Below are 15,412 nucleotides of genomic sequence, written 5' to 3'. Positions count from 1 at the left end.
TTATGGGTTTTAGTTAACTGTAATAACCAATATTAAAATATGAAGACATGAGTGAGTTTCGTGACTTTGTATTATATGAATGACACGAGCTCAAGAGCTGTTAAGCATAATAAATGCTAGTAAAACATCTGACTTGCTCTTGTCTTTCAGCTGTAATCAGACAGACACTATACACTAAAGAAAAGCGTTTTCCTCGTGTGTTGCTGTTGTCGTCTCTCGCTCCAGTGTTTTTTGCGGGCTGATGTTATCATGTATGTGATAAAGAGAGAAGAATGGGCAGCTCTGTATGCAGGACGTCCCTCATCATCATCAGGGAGAGCGTTTGATTGGAGATGGAATGCATTCATACACTGCACAGGAAGTGGGCCTTTTATGTAGTGGCTGTCAGGGTGTGTGTGTGAGATGCCTGTGCCACTCTCTTTAACTAATACACGTCTTTGTGTGTGTGTGTGTGTCTGTGTTTTGGCCCATTTGTTGCTGGGCAACGGCTCCCACAGTTGTTGTGGATTCCAGCGCTGCATTTGTTATGTTAGAAGCTCAAGGTCGATAACTCTTCTCTTGTTGTTAGCCACTCACACACTTTGTGGGATGTTCCCATCTGAACGGGTTCCTCTCACATGAAAACACAAGAGCCTACATCTCCTCTTTAGAGTTTGCAAAAAATCATAAAGGTGAGCCAGAAGAGTTTTGGAACTGTTGGTGATTTTACAGACACGTCGTTTAGGGTTCATTTTCACAGCTTTTATGATTTGTCTGTCATCAACTACTGTTGTTTTCTCAGCCGATCAGGTCGTTGTTGGTTGCTGGTGTCGCTGGTGGTTTCCAAACTCTTGATTTCTCCATGACCTTTGTTTTTGCTAGAGCTCTAACTGACTTCCTCTTTTCTTTTAGCATCCAAACTGCTTGCTTTTCTCTCAAAGTCAGCTCCCTCATCTTCATCCTGGTTTGTGTGTGTCATCATCGAATGCAAGATTCAGAATACAGAAGTAATGGATATAACTGATACGACACATTCCCTGCTTTTAATATCTGAAGAATTAATGCAACAGGACACAGCTGATCACTTAGAAAGACCTGTGAGGCAACTGCTCCAATACTTATGCTCACATCAGATAGAGGGATGAAACTCTAAAAGTGCTGTTCTTTTTATTTGGTAAAACATCTGTGTGTTGAAACGGCTAATAATAAAATGTGACATTCTGTAGTTTTGTCTCATTCATCTTTTAATCATATTTGTAAATGTCTTGAGTCCACAGCCAACAGAACAATTTTGTCTTTACTGTTCCTATACTTATGGAGGGGACTGTATATGTGTGTATGCGTGTCTGTGTGTGTGTGTGTGTGTATATATATGTATATGTATGTTAATTAAAGTTGAAGTATTCTAATACAGAGGCTTATAAACAGCCAAACAGATGAAGTACTCATTATGTTGTGTTTGGATAATTTCTGTATTATAACATGGATGTTTGGGGTCAGTAAGATTTTTTTATGTTTCAGAAAGAAGTCTCTTCTCAACAAGGCTGCATTTATTTGATTAAAAATACAGTAAAATGAGCAATATTGTAAATATTATTACCATTTAAAATAGCTGATTTTTGTGTGAATATCTGTTAAAATCAAATTTATTTCTGTGATCAAAGCTGTATTTTCAGCATCATTACTTCAGTCACATGATCCTTCAGAAATCATTCTAATATACTGATTTGCTCAAACATTTCTGAGTATTATCAATGTTGAAAATGGTCGCACTGCTTCATATTTTTTGGAAGTTGTTGTGCATTTTATTTTTCAGGATACTTTGATGAATAGAAGGTTCTATTCTATTTAAAATATAAACTTTTTGTAATATTATAAATGCCTTTACTGTCACTTTTGAGCAGTTTAATGCATCCTTGATGAATAATAATATTTAAAAATATTAATATTATTTTATTTTATAATATATATATATTTTTAGATTATATTATTCAATTCAAGTTTATTTGTATAGTGCTTTTCACAATGCAAATCATTGCAAAGCACCTTTACAGAAAATTAAAGTTTCTACATTATATTTATAATAGCTTATCAGCGGTGACTAACTGAAGTTGATGTCCATATTGCAGAAATGTACAGTAAAAATCAAGCAGTTAATGTCAAGTAATCAAACAGACAGTGAACACTATTAACAGCAATGATTATATGTTGCGATCAAACTTGTAGCAATATTTGGTAGTTTTGTATGCTGTCTGAGGGGTTGGCATCATCTCTTCTCAGGTCTTTGTAAGGGATCCAGACTGAAGCTTCTGTCATTCCTAGTTACCTCAGGATGCCAATCCTGTGGCAGAAACAGAGAGAAATCAGCGTAGCTGCTGTTCCAACTAAGCAAAAAAATAATAAATAATGACAGGAGACAATGTCATATAGTTATATAGATTAAAAAAATGTAAAATCACTTGAGTTCCAGTGTAAAAATCTGTATTCTGAAGCAAAACCAGCTGAAAAGTACTGATATAAAAGTGTTTGTCAAGTTATATTTATTGCTATAGCACTTTATGCAATATGGTTTGTTTTAAAGCAGCTTTAAATGAGAAAATACCATAATTAATCGGTTATGAAGCAAATTCAGTTTTAGCTGTAAAGAAGACAATAGTGTCATCATTCAGATTAAGTCAGGTCATGTTTTGTTCTCATCTGATAGTGTCAGTGCAGTAATATTACAGAATATGAAATGTTATCTATGTAGCTCATGTAGATGGCTAGCTAAACATATGTGAGTGTGTGTATATGGGGTCTGCTTTTGGAAACTGGGAATGCAAAATGTTTGCGTCTCGTGTCATTCTTGAAGGTGCGCTCATTTCTTCTCGTGTCAGATGGTGGGCTCTGTGTGTGTGTGTGTGTGTGTGTGAACTGTGAGGAATGCCGCTCTAAATATAACTCCAGGAGCCTGATGCTGGTGCACACAGTGACCCGCTGCCATTTAAAGCTGCGCTGGGACTTTGGTCCTCTAGTGGTTGAAGTGTAAAACAGAAGTTATTTGCATGTTGTTTTGGTCGTTGCGTGAGTTGTGCTTCAGCTCTGCTGTTGAATCGGTTGAGAACATGATTACAGATGATCGCTTTATTAGTGCGACCGTCACTCTCCCTGACAGGTTAGATGCTATATTGAATTGAACAGGGATGAAAACGAGGCTGTGAGGAATACACTTACAGTCTTTACAGTGGCTCGTACTGTATTAAGATCCGAGATCACATCATTTTCATAACTCTTTTATGGAGTTTCTGTTTGCTGAAAGCTTTTTTTTGGAAAGATTTTCCATTGAACTTCCAATCCATTGAGCTGCATTTCTGTTCCTCAAAGCCTCGATTTCATTCCTGTCACAAATTAAATATGGCACTACCTTGAATAATGTCTATAACAAAAGATGAATATTTGTAAAATATGTAAGTAGTTTATTATGCTGCTGCTGTTTTGACTTGAAAATATAAAAATAATGTTAAATGCCAATATATTTATTATTTTTAATTTTAATTTATTATACATTTACATTTTTAATTTTTAGTGCAGGTTTCCGTAATTGTTAATTAAATTTTTATTCTTAACGTATTAAAATATTTTCTTTTAGTTTTTAATATTAATTTCTAAAAAATATTGCGGTTTTTTTTATTATTTTAGTACATAAAATGAAAATGTTTAATATTTTGTTTTTCTTTAACTATAATAATTGTGCAAAGCTGCTATTCTCAGTAATATTGTGAAAATATATTTCATAATATTACTGTTTTGATTGTAAGATTGATCAAATAAATGTGGCTTTGAGCAGAAGAGAATTCTTTAAAAAAATGTAAAACGTAATTATTTTAAACTTTTTGATATTTATTAATATATTTGTTTTATGTTTTTAGCTGACTTTACTCATTACCATTCATATCATGCAAGTTAAAACAGCGGTAAGTTACAAAAATATAGGGAAGTTAAAAAATAACTTGGCTAGTAGTGATTGTTTTTTAAGCACAAATAGTTGCATATAGTGTACACTGAGACAAAGTTTATTGGAGTATATTTGACTATAAAATACTCTTTCCGTTTTTTTTTTGTTTTTTTTTCAGAATTCCAAGTTTAATGTGTTACATGCGATTTTTGTTATTATTTGTGAAATTTACTAGAAATGTCTGAGGGAGAATTGTTTCTACACCAGTTTTATTCAGTGCAGCTTTAATCAGTGTTAAATTACAGCTATTAAAATGCCTGCCGGTCTCGTGATTCCTGAGTTTTTTAGTATCTCTCTCTCACACACACACACACACACGCGTGCAGGGAATGCGGCGGTGTTTCTGCTGTGCCTTGCAGCACCGCTGCTGTATAAATTTTACTGTCGTCATTTTTCTGCCTTTGATGCAGCGAGTGTTGTTTGAAGATCAGCCGTGGTTTAATTGGCTGTGAAATACCTCTGCGGAGCGGATCGGCCCGGGCCTGCGCTCGTGAACACAGGAGGGAAGCGGGTCAGAGGACGGGGATCGCTGCAGGCCCGGAGCGGGTGACTGGGGGGAATGTGCTTTGCTTTGGGTTTAAAGTTTATGCCATGATTCAGAAGACCACCAGAGTGGGAGATACGGTTTAGCGAGGTTGAACCCTACTGATTTAGACCTAAAACCCCAAAGTAGTGATTGGGGGTCTTAAATGTTCAAATGTTTGTGGCCAGTTTTACAATAATATTAAAGAAATTGATGCTTTTATTTAGTAAGGATGCATTGTTGATCAAAAGTGACAGTAGAGACATCTATAAAGTGAAGGTTTCTGTTTCAAATAAATGCTGTTCTTTTGAACTTTCTATTCATCAGAAATCCTGAAAAATAAAATGTATCACGGTTTACACAAATATATTGTACAGCACAACTGTGTTCAACATTGATAATAATCAGTAAATCAGTATATTAGAATGATTTCTGCAGATCATGTGACACTGAAGACTGGAGTAATGATGCTGAAAATACAGCTTTGATCACAGAAATAAATGGCATTGTAAAATATATTCACATAGAAAAACAGTTATTTGAAATTGTAATAATGTCACAATATTACTGATTTTGTAAATAATTTAATTTATACAAATAAATGAAGCCTTGGTGAGTACAAGAGACTTTTTTGAGAAACAATTTTTTTCAAAATGTTGACTGGTAGAGAATAAAAATAAAAAGTGTGTATATATATATATATATATATGTATGTATGTATATATATATGTATGTATATGTATATGTATGTATGTATATGTATATATATATGTATATATATGTGTGTGTGTGTGTTTTAAGGGAGTCTGTTCTGCTCATCAAGGCTGTATTTATGCAAAATCAAAAATACAGAAAAAACAGTAATATTGTGAAATCTTATTCCAATTTCTAATATTGATTTCCTATTTTAATATACTTTAAAATGTAATTTATTTCTGTGATGCACACTGCACAGCTGAATTTTCAGCATCATTACTGCAGTCTTCAGTGTCACATGATCCTTCAGAAATCATTCTAATATACTGATTTATTATGAGAGTTGAAACTGTTGTGCTGCTTCATATTTTTTTTTTGGAACCTGATACTTTTCTTTGATTCTTTGATGAATTCCAAAGTTAAAAAAGAGCAGCATTTGCTCAAAATAGAAACCTTTTCTTTACTATGACATTTATTAATTTAACACATCCCTCCTGAATAAAAGTATTAATTACTTAAAATAAAAAGAGAGAAAAAAAATTACAGACCCCAAACTTTTGAATAGCATTGTATATTTTAACACTTTTTTTTTTTTTTTTATATAAATGCTGTTCTTTTTAACTTCACACAATTCACAGAATCAAAGAAAAAGTATCACCGGTTCTAAAAAACAATATTAAGCAGCACAACAGTTTCAACACATAATAAATCAGCAAATGCCACACTTAGAATCAACTCCAGACCTTTTAGCTGCTTAATGTAGAAATAACGAAGGAATAGCTCACTTCTGTCCATGAAACAGCTTTTGAGTCCACTGTTCAGTTACTTATGGTCTACCTATTGATTTCTTATCTACTTTATTCAAACTTCCTTTTTTCCAAATGTTTTGTTTGTAAAGCACGTTTGTGCATCTTTCTTTGCTATAAATATCACTTGCTTTGGTATTTGTGTATCTAAAATAATGACATGTATATAATAAGCGTGCTTGTTTTGGAATCTAAGCACTCTGACGTGTCTTCTATCCACTTTATTCTTGAATATTCGCCATGACTCAGTCTTGACCAAACAGACTCTGTTTCACCCTATAGCGGAGGAACGCTCGTGTTTCCAGACGGCAGCGGCCAAAGCTTGACATTTATAAGAGAGACGGGTCTTTGACTTGTGTGAATGTGGTGATGCTTCATTTGGAGTTTCTGAGGGGGTTTCCAGTAATAGAGACAATACAGAGGAGGATGGAAATCGTTGGTGTTCAAATCTATCCGATCATAAATCTCATAACTACTTGAAGTCAAATCATGAATGCAGGCTTTCTTCAGGTCTTAAAAATGTCATAATTTGCCCCTCCACAAATTAAAGCCTTAAATTTAATTTGATTTTAATTTAATCTTATACTGCAAAAAATGAGTATCTTCCTCAGTATTTATGTCTTGTTTTCCAGTACAAGTATCTAAACATCCTTAAATCAAGATGCATTTACTTCAGATGCAAAATAAAGAAATTGAACAAAATGACCAAGAACAAATATCTGTCAATAGTGATTGAAAACTGGCTTTCCCTTTGAGCTAGGTTGATTTTTCTGACTCCGTTGGCAGATGTTTGTTCTTGTTGTCATCAATTTTCATTTTCTCTCTCAGTATTTCTGTCTTGTTTTTGTTTTTTCAGTACAAATATCTAAACGGCCTTAAATCAAGATACAAAATGACTCGAGATATTAAAAAAAAGATCAAAATGAAGTGAGTTGTAGTTGAAAATGTGAAAGTATCTGCCAGTGGGAATAAGAAAAATCAACTTAAAAAAAAATATATTTTTTTATTTCAAATTTAAACATTTAGATTTTTTTTTTCAGAAGAAAGGCTGTCATTTTGGTTCTCGAGTAAATGTGTCTTGATTTATGAATCTTTAGATATGTGTACTGGAAAACAAGACACATATTTTGTAGTGTCCTCAGAAAGTATAGTAAAAGTTATTTCCATATTCTAGTGTTTGGAAGCAGATCTATTCAAAACTTAAGCTATTTTAATTTGTTTAATGAATTAAAAAGTAATGTGCATCTATTGCAAGTTGTGTTCTTAAACTTTGAAGTAATTTGCTAATGCAAGACATTTACATTTAGAGACTATTTTGAGCTATTTTTACATTCAAGTTATTCCTTAAGTCTTAAATGTCCCTTCATCAAGCCAGCGGAAACCCTGTGAATGACTGAGGGACTTGGCTAAGTGATCAGTGTTGTGTAGCGTCTCTAGATACACGAGTACAGATGTTTACTTCTGCTGCAGTTAGTTTATTCCCAGATAAATGTGTGCGTTTAAGTTGGAGAACTCAGTTCAAAGCAAGAACAGATGCTGTTTGGATGGCTCTATCAGGTGTGTATATACACACACACACACACACACTCTGACAGTGAGAATGATATCACTGGTTTCACAGCGCTGGATTCGCTCATAACCGCATTAAACAAGCAGCTTATAAAAGCCAGATTCCTGGGCTCCGTTCCGGCTCCTCCGCGCCGCTCTTCTCTTTCTTGCTCTCTTCTTAACGCTTTAAATTTGCTGGAATTCTTGAATCGACTGCAAAACGCAGACAAGTGAAGCCCTGTGGTGACAGAGAGAGTGAGGAGGAGAGATTTGGCACACAAAAAAACATATTGTGGATGCTGGGATTGTGAATTATCCTGGAATCAGTGGGGTTTTGTGGATTTAGGAAGTGGAAATTAACTTTATTGGGTGTTTGGCTACTTAAAGTGAAATCTCACATCATAGGATGCATTTATTATCATAGGATGGGTTTTAATATTTAGATATTAAATTTGATACCTTTAATATGAATCAGCATAGTACTGTTTAAGTTTGGGGTCTGTAAGATTTTTAGTTTTTAAGTCTCTTCTGCTCATCAAGGTTTGCATTTATTTGATCAAAAATACAGTAAAATTGTTAAATATTACTTTACAGTATTATTACAGTAAATGTTAATTTTTTATTTTATTTTTTGCTGTGATTTAAAGCTGAATTTTCAGCATCATTACTCCAGTCTTCAGTGTCACATGATCCTTCAGAAATGATTTTAATATGCTGATTTATGATCAACAAACATTTCTAACAGTTGTGCTGCACAATGTTTTTGTGGAAACCATGATAGATTTTTAATTTCAGGATTCTCTGATGAATAGAAAGTTCAGAAGAACGGCATTTATTTGAAATAGACTTTACTGTCACTTTTGATTAAATGAAAGGCCAAAAATATTAATTTCTTTTAAAAAAAATTAAAAACTGACTGACCCCATACTTTTAAACTTTTAGGCCTGGTTACACAGACAGGGCTTAGACTAAGCCAGGATTAGGCCATTGTCCAATTAGGACTTTTAAGTAATTTTTATAAACATTACTGGTGAGCATCTTGAGACAAAACAAAGGCACTCATATATTTTAAGATCAGTCAGTGCAAGTTTCTTTCAGTTGAAACGGCTAAGACTTACATTTTAGTCTAGGACTAGGCTTAAGAATGATATCACTATTATAAATGATACCTGTTTATGTTTGACATTGCAGGGCATTCTGAATGACACTATTTGATCTCATTTATAATATATATTTTTTAATTTTGTAATATTTGTTTGGCTGTATTTCAGTGCTGTTAAGGTTGCTCTCTGACCTCATAGGAAACGCCTCTTACTAAAAGTCAAACTTCTGCCGCGCTGACTCAGAGAAGTCCCAGAAACACTGCTGCATTTAGAGCTTGTTAACGTACAGATGCATGACTGATGTTCACAGCAGAGCAGAGGTTTATTCTGAGCATGACTGTTGTTTTTGCGGCAGCAGCAAGCAGAGGCATGCGTCGCAGCGCACATACAGGCCGTTTAGGCTCCTTATGGGAGATTAGGTCACACCTTGCTATGAAAAAGACATTTCCCATTTCCATCTTCCCCCTCTGGTCTCACTCTCGTTCTCAAGCCTGGGCAAAAACTCCTACAATCCCCTTAGAGAACTGTAGCGTCCTGTCAACACGTCTACCACCTCTTCTATCAGCAAAATCTAGCATCTTGATACCAGTAAATTTAGTAATAAATAAATAAATACTCAGATCATATCTGATTAGATGAGGCACACTCACTGCAAAACAAATAACAATAAAATAAAAAATAAAAAGAAAGAAAGAAAGCTTTTCTTCATTAAACACTGGAAAAGCATTAGATGAATTTGCATGGCTGATTTATGCTATTTGCATGTGCAACACTGCAAAAAAGTGGGTTTCTTCCTCAATATTTTTAAAATCTTAAATCAAAATGCATTTACAATATATGGCATTAAAAAATTAACTTTTTTTTTTTTTTAGCTTAAAACAAGAAAAAATATCTGTAAATGATCAGAAAAATAAACTTGTTTTCCCTTTGAATTAATTAATTTTATTATTAATTTTTATTTTTATTTTTAGTATGATTTCACTTCATTTTGATAGATTTTTTTAGAAAACAAGGCTCATTATCTTTTTGCATCTCAAGTACAGTATATCTTGATTTAAGAATGTTTAGATGCTTGTATACTGGAAAACAAGACACAAATACCAAGTAAAAAGTCCATTGTTTGCAGTATTGCACATGTAAATGGCAAAAATCAGCCATGCAAATTCATCTAGCACGGTATAATCGATGTAACAACTGCCTTTCCAGCTCTCTTTAAAGTGTTGAAATCCATTCCACAGATTTTCCCTCAATCAGCACAGAAGATGTGAGAAAGCATGCAGATCTTCTGTGTAGGCCGGGTTATAAGCGCTCCAGTACTTCGGCTAGATCGGATTCACGGGTCTTATGGAATAACAGGATACGGATCTAAACAGGAATGTTTTCATGTGGCAAATGAAAGCACAGGAAGAAGCGGCTAATTAAGCTGGCGCTCCGAGCCCGAGGACACGCTGGAAACTCCTCACTCACGCTTCATATCACCGTTTACCCCGTCACAGATCATGCTCACGTGGAACGCTTCGCCGCTGGAAACCTGTCCAGATTTCAAACATGCAGTGTTACCTGTAGTGTTACATGGAGTATTTGGCTCTGCTTTGATTTTGGGTCTGCTTCAGAATTTTTTTTTTATTAATTTAATATTTAATTTGATATATTATAGCATATCAGAAGAATTGTCTATTAAATTTAATTAGATAGATAGATAGATAGATAGATAGATAGATAGATAGATATGTGACTCTAGACCACAAAACCAGTCATAAGAAAATCTGGAATCTGAGGGTGCAAAAAAAAAAATCGCCCTTTAAAGTTGTCCAAATGAAGTTGTTAGCAATACCTATTACTAATCAAAAATGAAGTTTTGATATATTTATGGTTGGTAATTTACTAAATATCATCATGGAACATGATCTTTTACTTCATATTTACTGATTTTTGGCATAAAATAAAAATGGATCATTTTGACCATACAGTGTGTGTGTGTGTATATATATATATATATATATATATATATATATGTATATATATATATATATATATGTATATATGTGCTGTCAAATGATTAATCGCGATTAATCGCATCCAAAATAAGTTTTTGTTTTCATATTATATGTGTGTGCTGTGTATATTTATTTTGTATATATAAATACACACACATACAGCATATGTTTTGAAAATATTGACATGCATTTACATGCATATATTTATATTCATGTAATTTATATTATATATAAATATATATTAAATATTTATATATAATATAAGTTATATATATTTATAATTTATTATATATATAAATATATTTAATATGTAAACGTAACATATTTTTCTTAAATATGTATGCATGTGTGTATTTATATATACATACATTTTTACTATGTAAAAAAATATAAATCTATAATTGAATTATTTTTAAAAATTTTATTTCTATCTGATATGTGCCAAATTGAGCTTCAGTAGATCAGCTCAATATTGAGACTGTTGTTTAGTGTCTGGATGCCAGTAAGACGTTACCGTCAGGCTACTGTAGTAGATCATTTCAGGAATGTGAAGTTATTACAGTAGATGACTGAGTTTCATTCTTTGTGTGTGGCTTACTTTAATCATGGAGGTTATCTGAGGGAATCTATCCGAGGGTTTTGTCTCTCCGGTGTTGGACGGGCTCCCTTCGCCTGCGGGCTGGAAATAAACCTACAGCTCTCAGAACAAGGGATCAAGCTGAATTAACAAATATCCATTTATGTTGATGATAGAGGGATGATTGTTTAGTGTGATTGAATGAACCGTTGAGTGATTAAGTGAAGGGAAAGAAAGAGATGAGGAGGGGCGTCTAATTATGATCTCAATGCATTTCTTACCTTTATCTCACCAACTGCCTTTAATTCTGTTTAAATGAATAATTCACTCAAATATTTTGTCATTATTTACTCACCCTCATTTTCCAAACCTGTGCACTGTTTTCCCAATGTATTTTTCTGTTCATTGTGAGTATGTCAGGCTTGAAAAAGACAAAAAAGCACTAAAGAAATGCCTAGTTATGTACCATATTTGAGTTCAGAGACATATGACCTATATTTATGACACATTTATGGTAATCTCTGTCTGCTTTCATTGTACAGTAAAGAACAGTGTGAACTCCATTCATTTTCTCCATAGGGAAATGGATTTTTAACAATACATTAAACTGTTAAAGACAGACCTACTGTGATCTCAGGACTTTAATTAAAGGTAGATGCTTTTGTTGAAGCTATAAGTTCACATTATTTCAACTTATTTTTTTTTTTTAACTGTTTAACTGGAGGAATTCCTGGTTAAAAACTACATTACCCACAATTCTGCAGTGAAATCTCCACCAATCAGAGAGTCGTGCCAAAAGAACTCCTATATAAATTCTCCCTACTTTCTCAAGCCACTTAAATATTTGTATATAAATGATTTTTGCGATATATTTATAAGATACTGTTTCTATATATGTAATCAACATCTTTGAATCAATATTTTATGTTTCTCTAGTTTTTAGTTCAATTGTCATTTGCAGTGGTCCTTGGGATTGTAGTTCTTTCCCTTATTAAAGCCGATAAGTGCACAGTTTTGTATTTTTGTCTTTTAATCTGATTTTCAATCATTTTTTGCTTCAAATCAAAAATTTTAATCAGATTCTCTTCATAGCTGGTTGGTTTGGTTTAACTCTTTATCAAACACCTTTTAAAATACCTATGGGGAAGAAAATTAATTTTATTCTGAACAAAATGTGTGTGCTATTGCCCTACACCAACCCTACACCTAAACTTAGCCCTCACAGGAGACTTTGTGCATTTTTAGATTTTCAAAAAAACACCATTTAGTATGTTTTTTAAGCCTTTTGAATTACGGGGACATAGGCAGTGTCCTCATAAACCACCTTCATATTGTAATACCTCTGTCATACCCATGTCATTATACACATTTGTGTCCTCATAAACCACATAAACATGCACACACACACACTTCTGTAAGATGCATTACACTCTGCACACATCTGAACCATCTCATTAACTCAATTAAATCTGCACACTGTTGGTTCTGATAGAAAACACTGATGATTTCCGTGCACATGCTCGGTTAAACCTGTTAGCTCTTTGTGTGTGTGTGTGTAGCTAGCAGGATAATGATGGGTCTGTGATTGTACTTCCTGTCTCAGAAGAGTCCGTCTGCAACCATGAGGCTGTTATTAAACCTTTAACACACAGCACAGTCTTTGTCCAGAATTACAGTCAGAGCATTAACTTTTTTACCACAGTTTCTTATCTATAAGTTATCTGTCAATTATGGAGGAAACTAAATGTCACACAGCATCAGTTGAATTTTACCGTTTCATAATGCACTTTTTATTGCTGTAATTATTGTAACATCATGGATTGGTGATTTGCATATGTGTGTTTTGTTGAGCATCATATTTGATGCATCAGGCTTGTATGGCTCTTATAGTCTAATGTAGTGAGAATATAGAGAAAAACACCTCAATTTAATTCAGAGGCCCAAACTGAGCAAACAATATGCATAGTGGTGCAGATGTTGATATTTATATGGTCAAAAAGCAAGATGGAAATTCTGGTTGATTATAAATCAATGAGATCTTTGTAACAGTATAGCGTATACTTACCTAAAATGATCTAAATATCAGTTGTCGCTCTATATCTCCAGTAATATGTCTTAGTAAGATGAGATTTAAATGAGCCAAACATATAATGCAATGCAATCCAATGCTGATTGAGAGATGAAGAAATAAACGCTCCTCAGAAGATGTGAGATGAAGATCATTCCTCCGCTGAGGAACAGTGAGAGTAAAGCTTCTGGAAACAAACGCATCCTGATGATCAGATCTGAGACGCACTGATTTTTAAATGAGAATCAAGTAAAGCTATATTATTCTGACGTTTACTTGCTAAAAATCAGTAAAGATTTGACAGCAAAAAGGCACGTGAAGCAGAAGCTGTACAATTAAACTGAAAGGCCTTTTAATTGCTGCAATCAACACTAAACTATCAATCAGACGACAGAAGGCATGCAGTAGATCGTGTGAAACCGGTTGTTGTGAACATGTTGATAAATTAGAGTAGTTTTTACTATGCAAAACTTATCACCTTGTTGCTAGGATTTTGTGTGCACTTTCTGAGGCATTCTGGGTAATTTATTACAGTCTTTTGTTTAATGAGTTTCCTTCAGTGTGCATCTGTGGTATTTTTGTCACCCGCTTTCTAGTCCAGCAGGTGAAAATGGTGCATGTGATCACCCAGTAATTGCACACTTCTCAACAACACACATGATTTGAGTAATTATTCACGTCTGGAGCACAAACGCTTCAGGACAACACACACTGTCAAGTTTAATTAGAGTTTGGGTTTGCACAAATCACTAACCTTCAGTCTAATTTACAGTAATAGCAATGTTTGACTTTGCAAGCACTGCTAATTATAACCGCTCAATCACTTTACCACGGCTAAACGCACACACACGATCATTGTCTGAAACGCAGCAGTACACTTTCCTGCACCTCACACTGTGACCTTTGACCTTTCAACTCTCAGCAGTTGGGCAGGAAATAGACCTTTGGTGAGTTATTGGTCATTGTTTGGGCAGAATTCCCTCCCAATCGCACAAGAAGCGCATCTATCTTGACAAAGACGGGGTTGGGTTTGACAGTGGAAGGAAGTACTAGTGTTTTTGTAGTATATGAACTGTTTTCTTCTCTAAAATGTTGCCTTCAGGAGTTTATACTCTACTGATAATTCATCACAATAATGTGTATGTTTATCACCTAGTTAGTTGTTTGCTAATTTAAGCAAACTTGAACTCCTAACCTGAAGTAGTAAGGCAATAATGTAGTGCTTGTGTGTTTTGGTGCAGAGGACAGACCTTCCTTTCAACTGGATGAATTTAAAAGGTGCATTTCATTGTTTGTCGATCTCTACTGACTTGTGTCGTAGTCTCTTAAAATGTCTTAGGAATTTGGTAAGAAGTTATTGAATGTGCAGATTTTCACTTTAACACGTACTGTCTCTCTCACAGGGGTCAGAAACAGTGCTGATTTGCATAATGGCCAGATTCAGTGTCTCCATATGTGCCAGGATTGCCATCTGCTGGCTCGTGGGATTTCTACAGCACAACTAAAGCTCTGTCTCTTTGTGTCTCTCAGGCTCGTCTGGCTCTTCAGAGAGGTGCTCAGGCGGTCATCTTTGACATCACAGATGATCCCGGTGCTGCTCAGGAGGTCAGTATGTGTGTCCCTTGTAATAATAGACCTTGGTAGCCATAGTTTCTGCCAGCTTATTACTCTTTTTTTTTTTTTTTTTTTTAATCATAGTAAATTAACATGGGTTCTCCTTCAATCGATGTATTTTTATAATTTCTTTTCACTTTTCTTTGTATTAATTATTTATTTTAAGTTATTCTATTATATTCTGTTTTCAATCATTTTAGTTTTTTATTCCATTTTATTTATTATTATTATTTATTGTATTTATTTGTTTTTACTTTATTGTTGTTGTTTTTTTGAAAGACACTTGCAGATAAAAGCAACATATCACATCACTAAATCTAAAAATAAAAACAGGATCTCCTTCAATCGTTTTTTTTAATAATTTTTATTCATTATTATTATTATTATTATTTTGGAAGACAGTTGCAGACAAAGCAAATCAGTTTTAACAATCACTCTAAATCAAAACATGGGATGTCCTTCAGTCCATTTATTTTTTGTTTTTATTATATTTTATTTATTATTATT

At 33.9% G+C, this 15,412-nt stretch overlaps 1 protein-coding gene across 1 annotated transcript in view; it reads left to right on the top strand.

Moving 5' to 3' along the window:
* Window positions 1-15,412, top strand: part of LOC306871759 (E3 ubiquitin-protein ligase RNF43-like) — a 99,667-nt gene that overhangs the window by 76,607 nt on the left and 7,648 nt on the right. Inside the window, exon 3 of the mRNA XM_079419899.1 lies at window positions 14,822-14,896. Within this exon, the coding sequence (XP_079276025.1) occupies window positions 14,822-14,896 (75 nt within the window). The remainder of the gene's footprint in view (window positions 1-14,821; window positions 14,897-15,412) is intronic.

This window comes from Barbus barbus, assembly GCF_936440315.1.
Source record: "Barbus barbus genome assembly, chromosome: 6".
Classification (NCBI taxonomy): domain Eukaryota; kingdom Metazoa; phylum Chordata; class Actinopteri; order Cypriniformes; family Cyprinidae; genus Barbus; species Barbus barbus.
The sequence above is the reverse complement of the archived record's forward strand: the minus strand, read 5'-3'. Positions and strand labels throughout refer to the sequence as shown.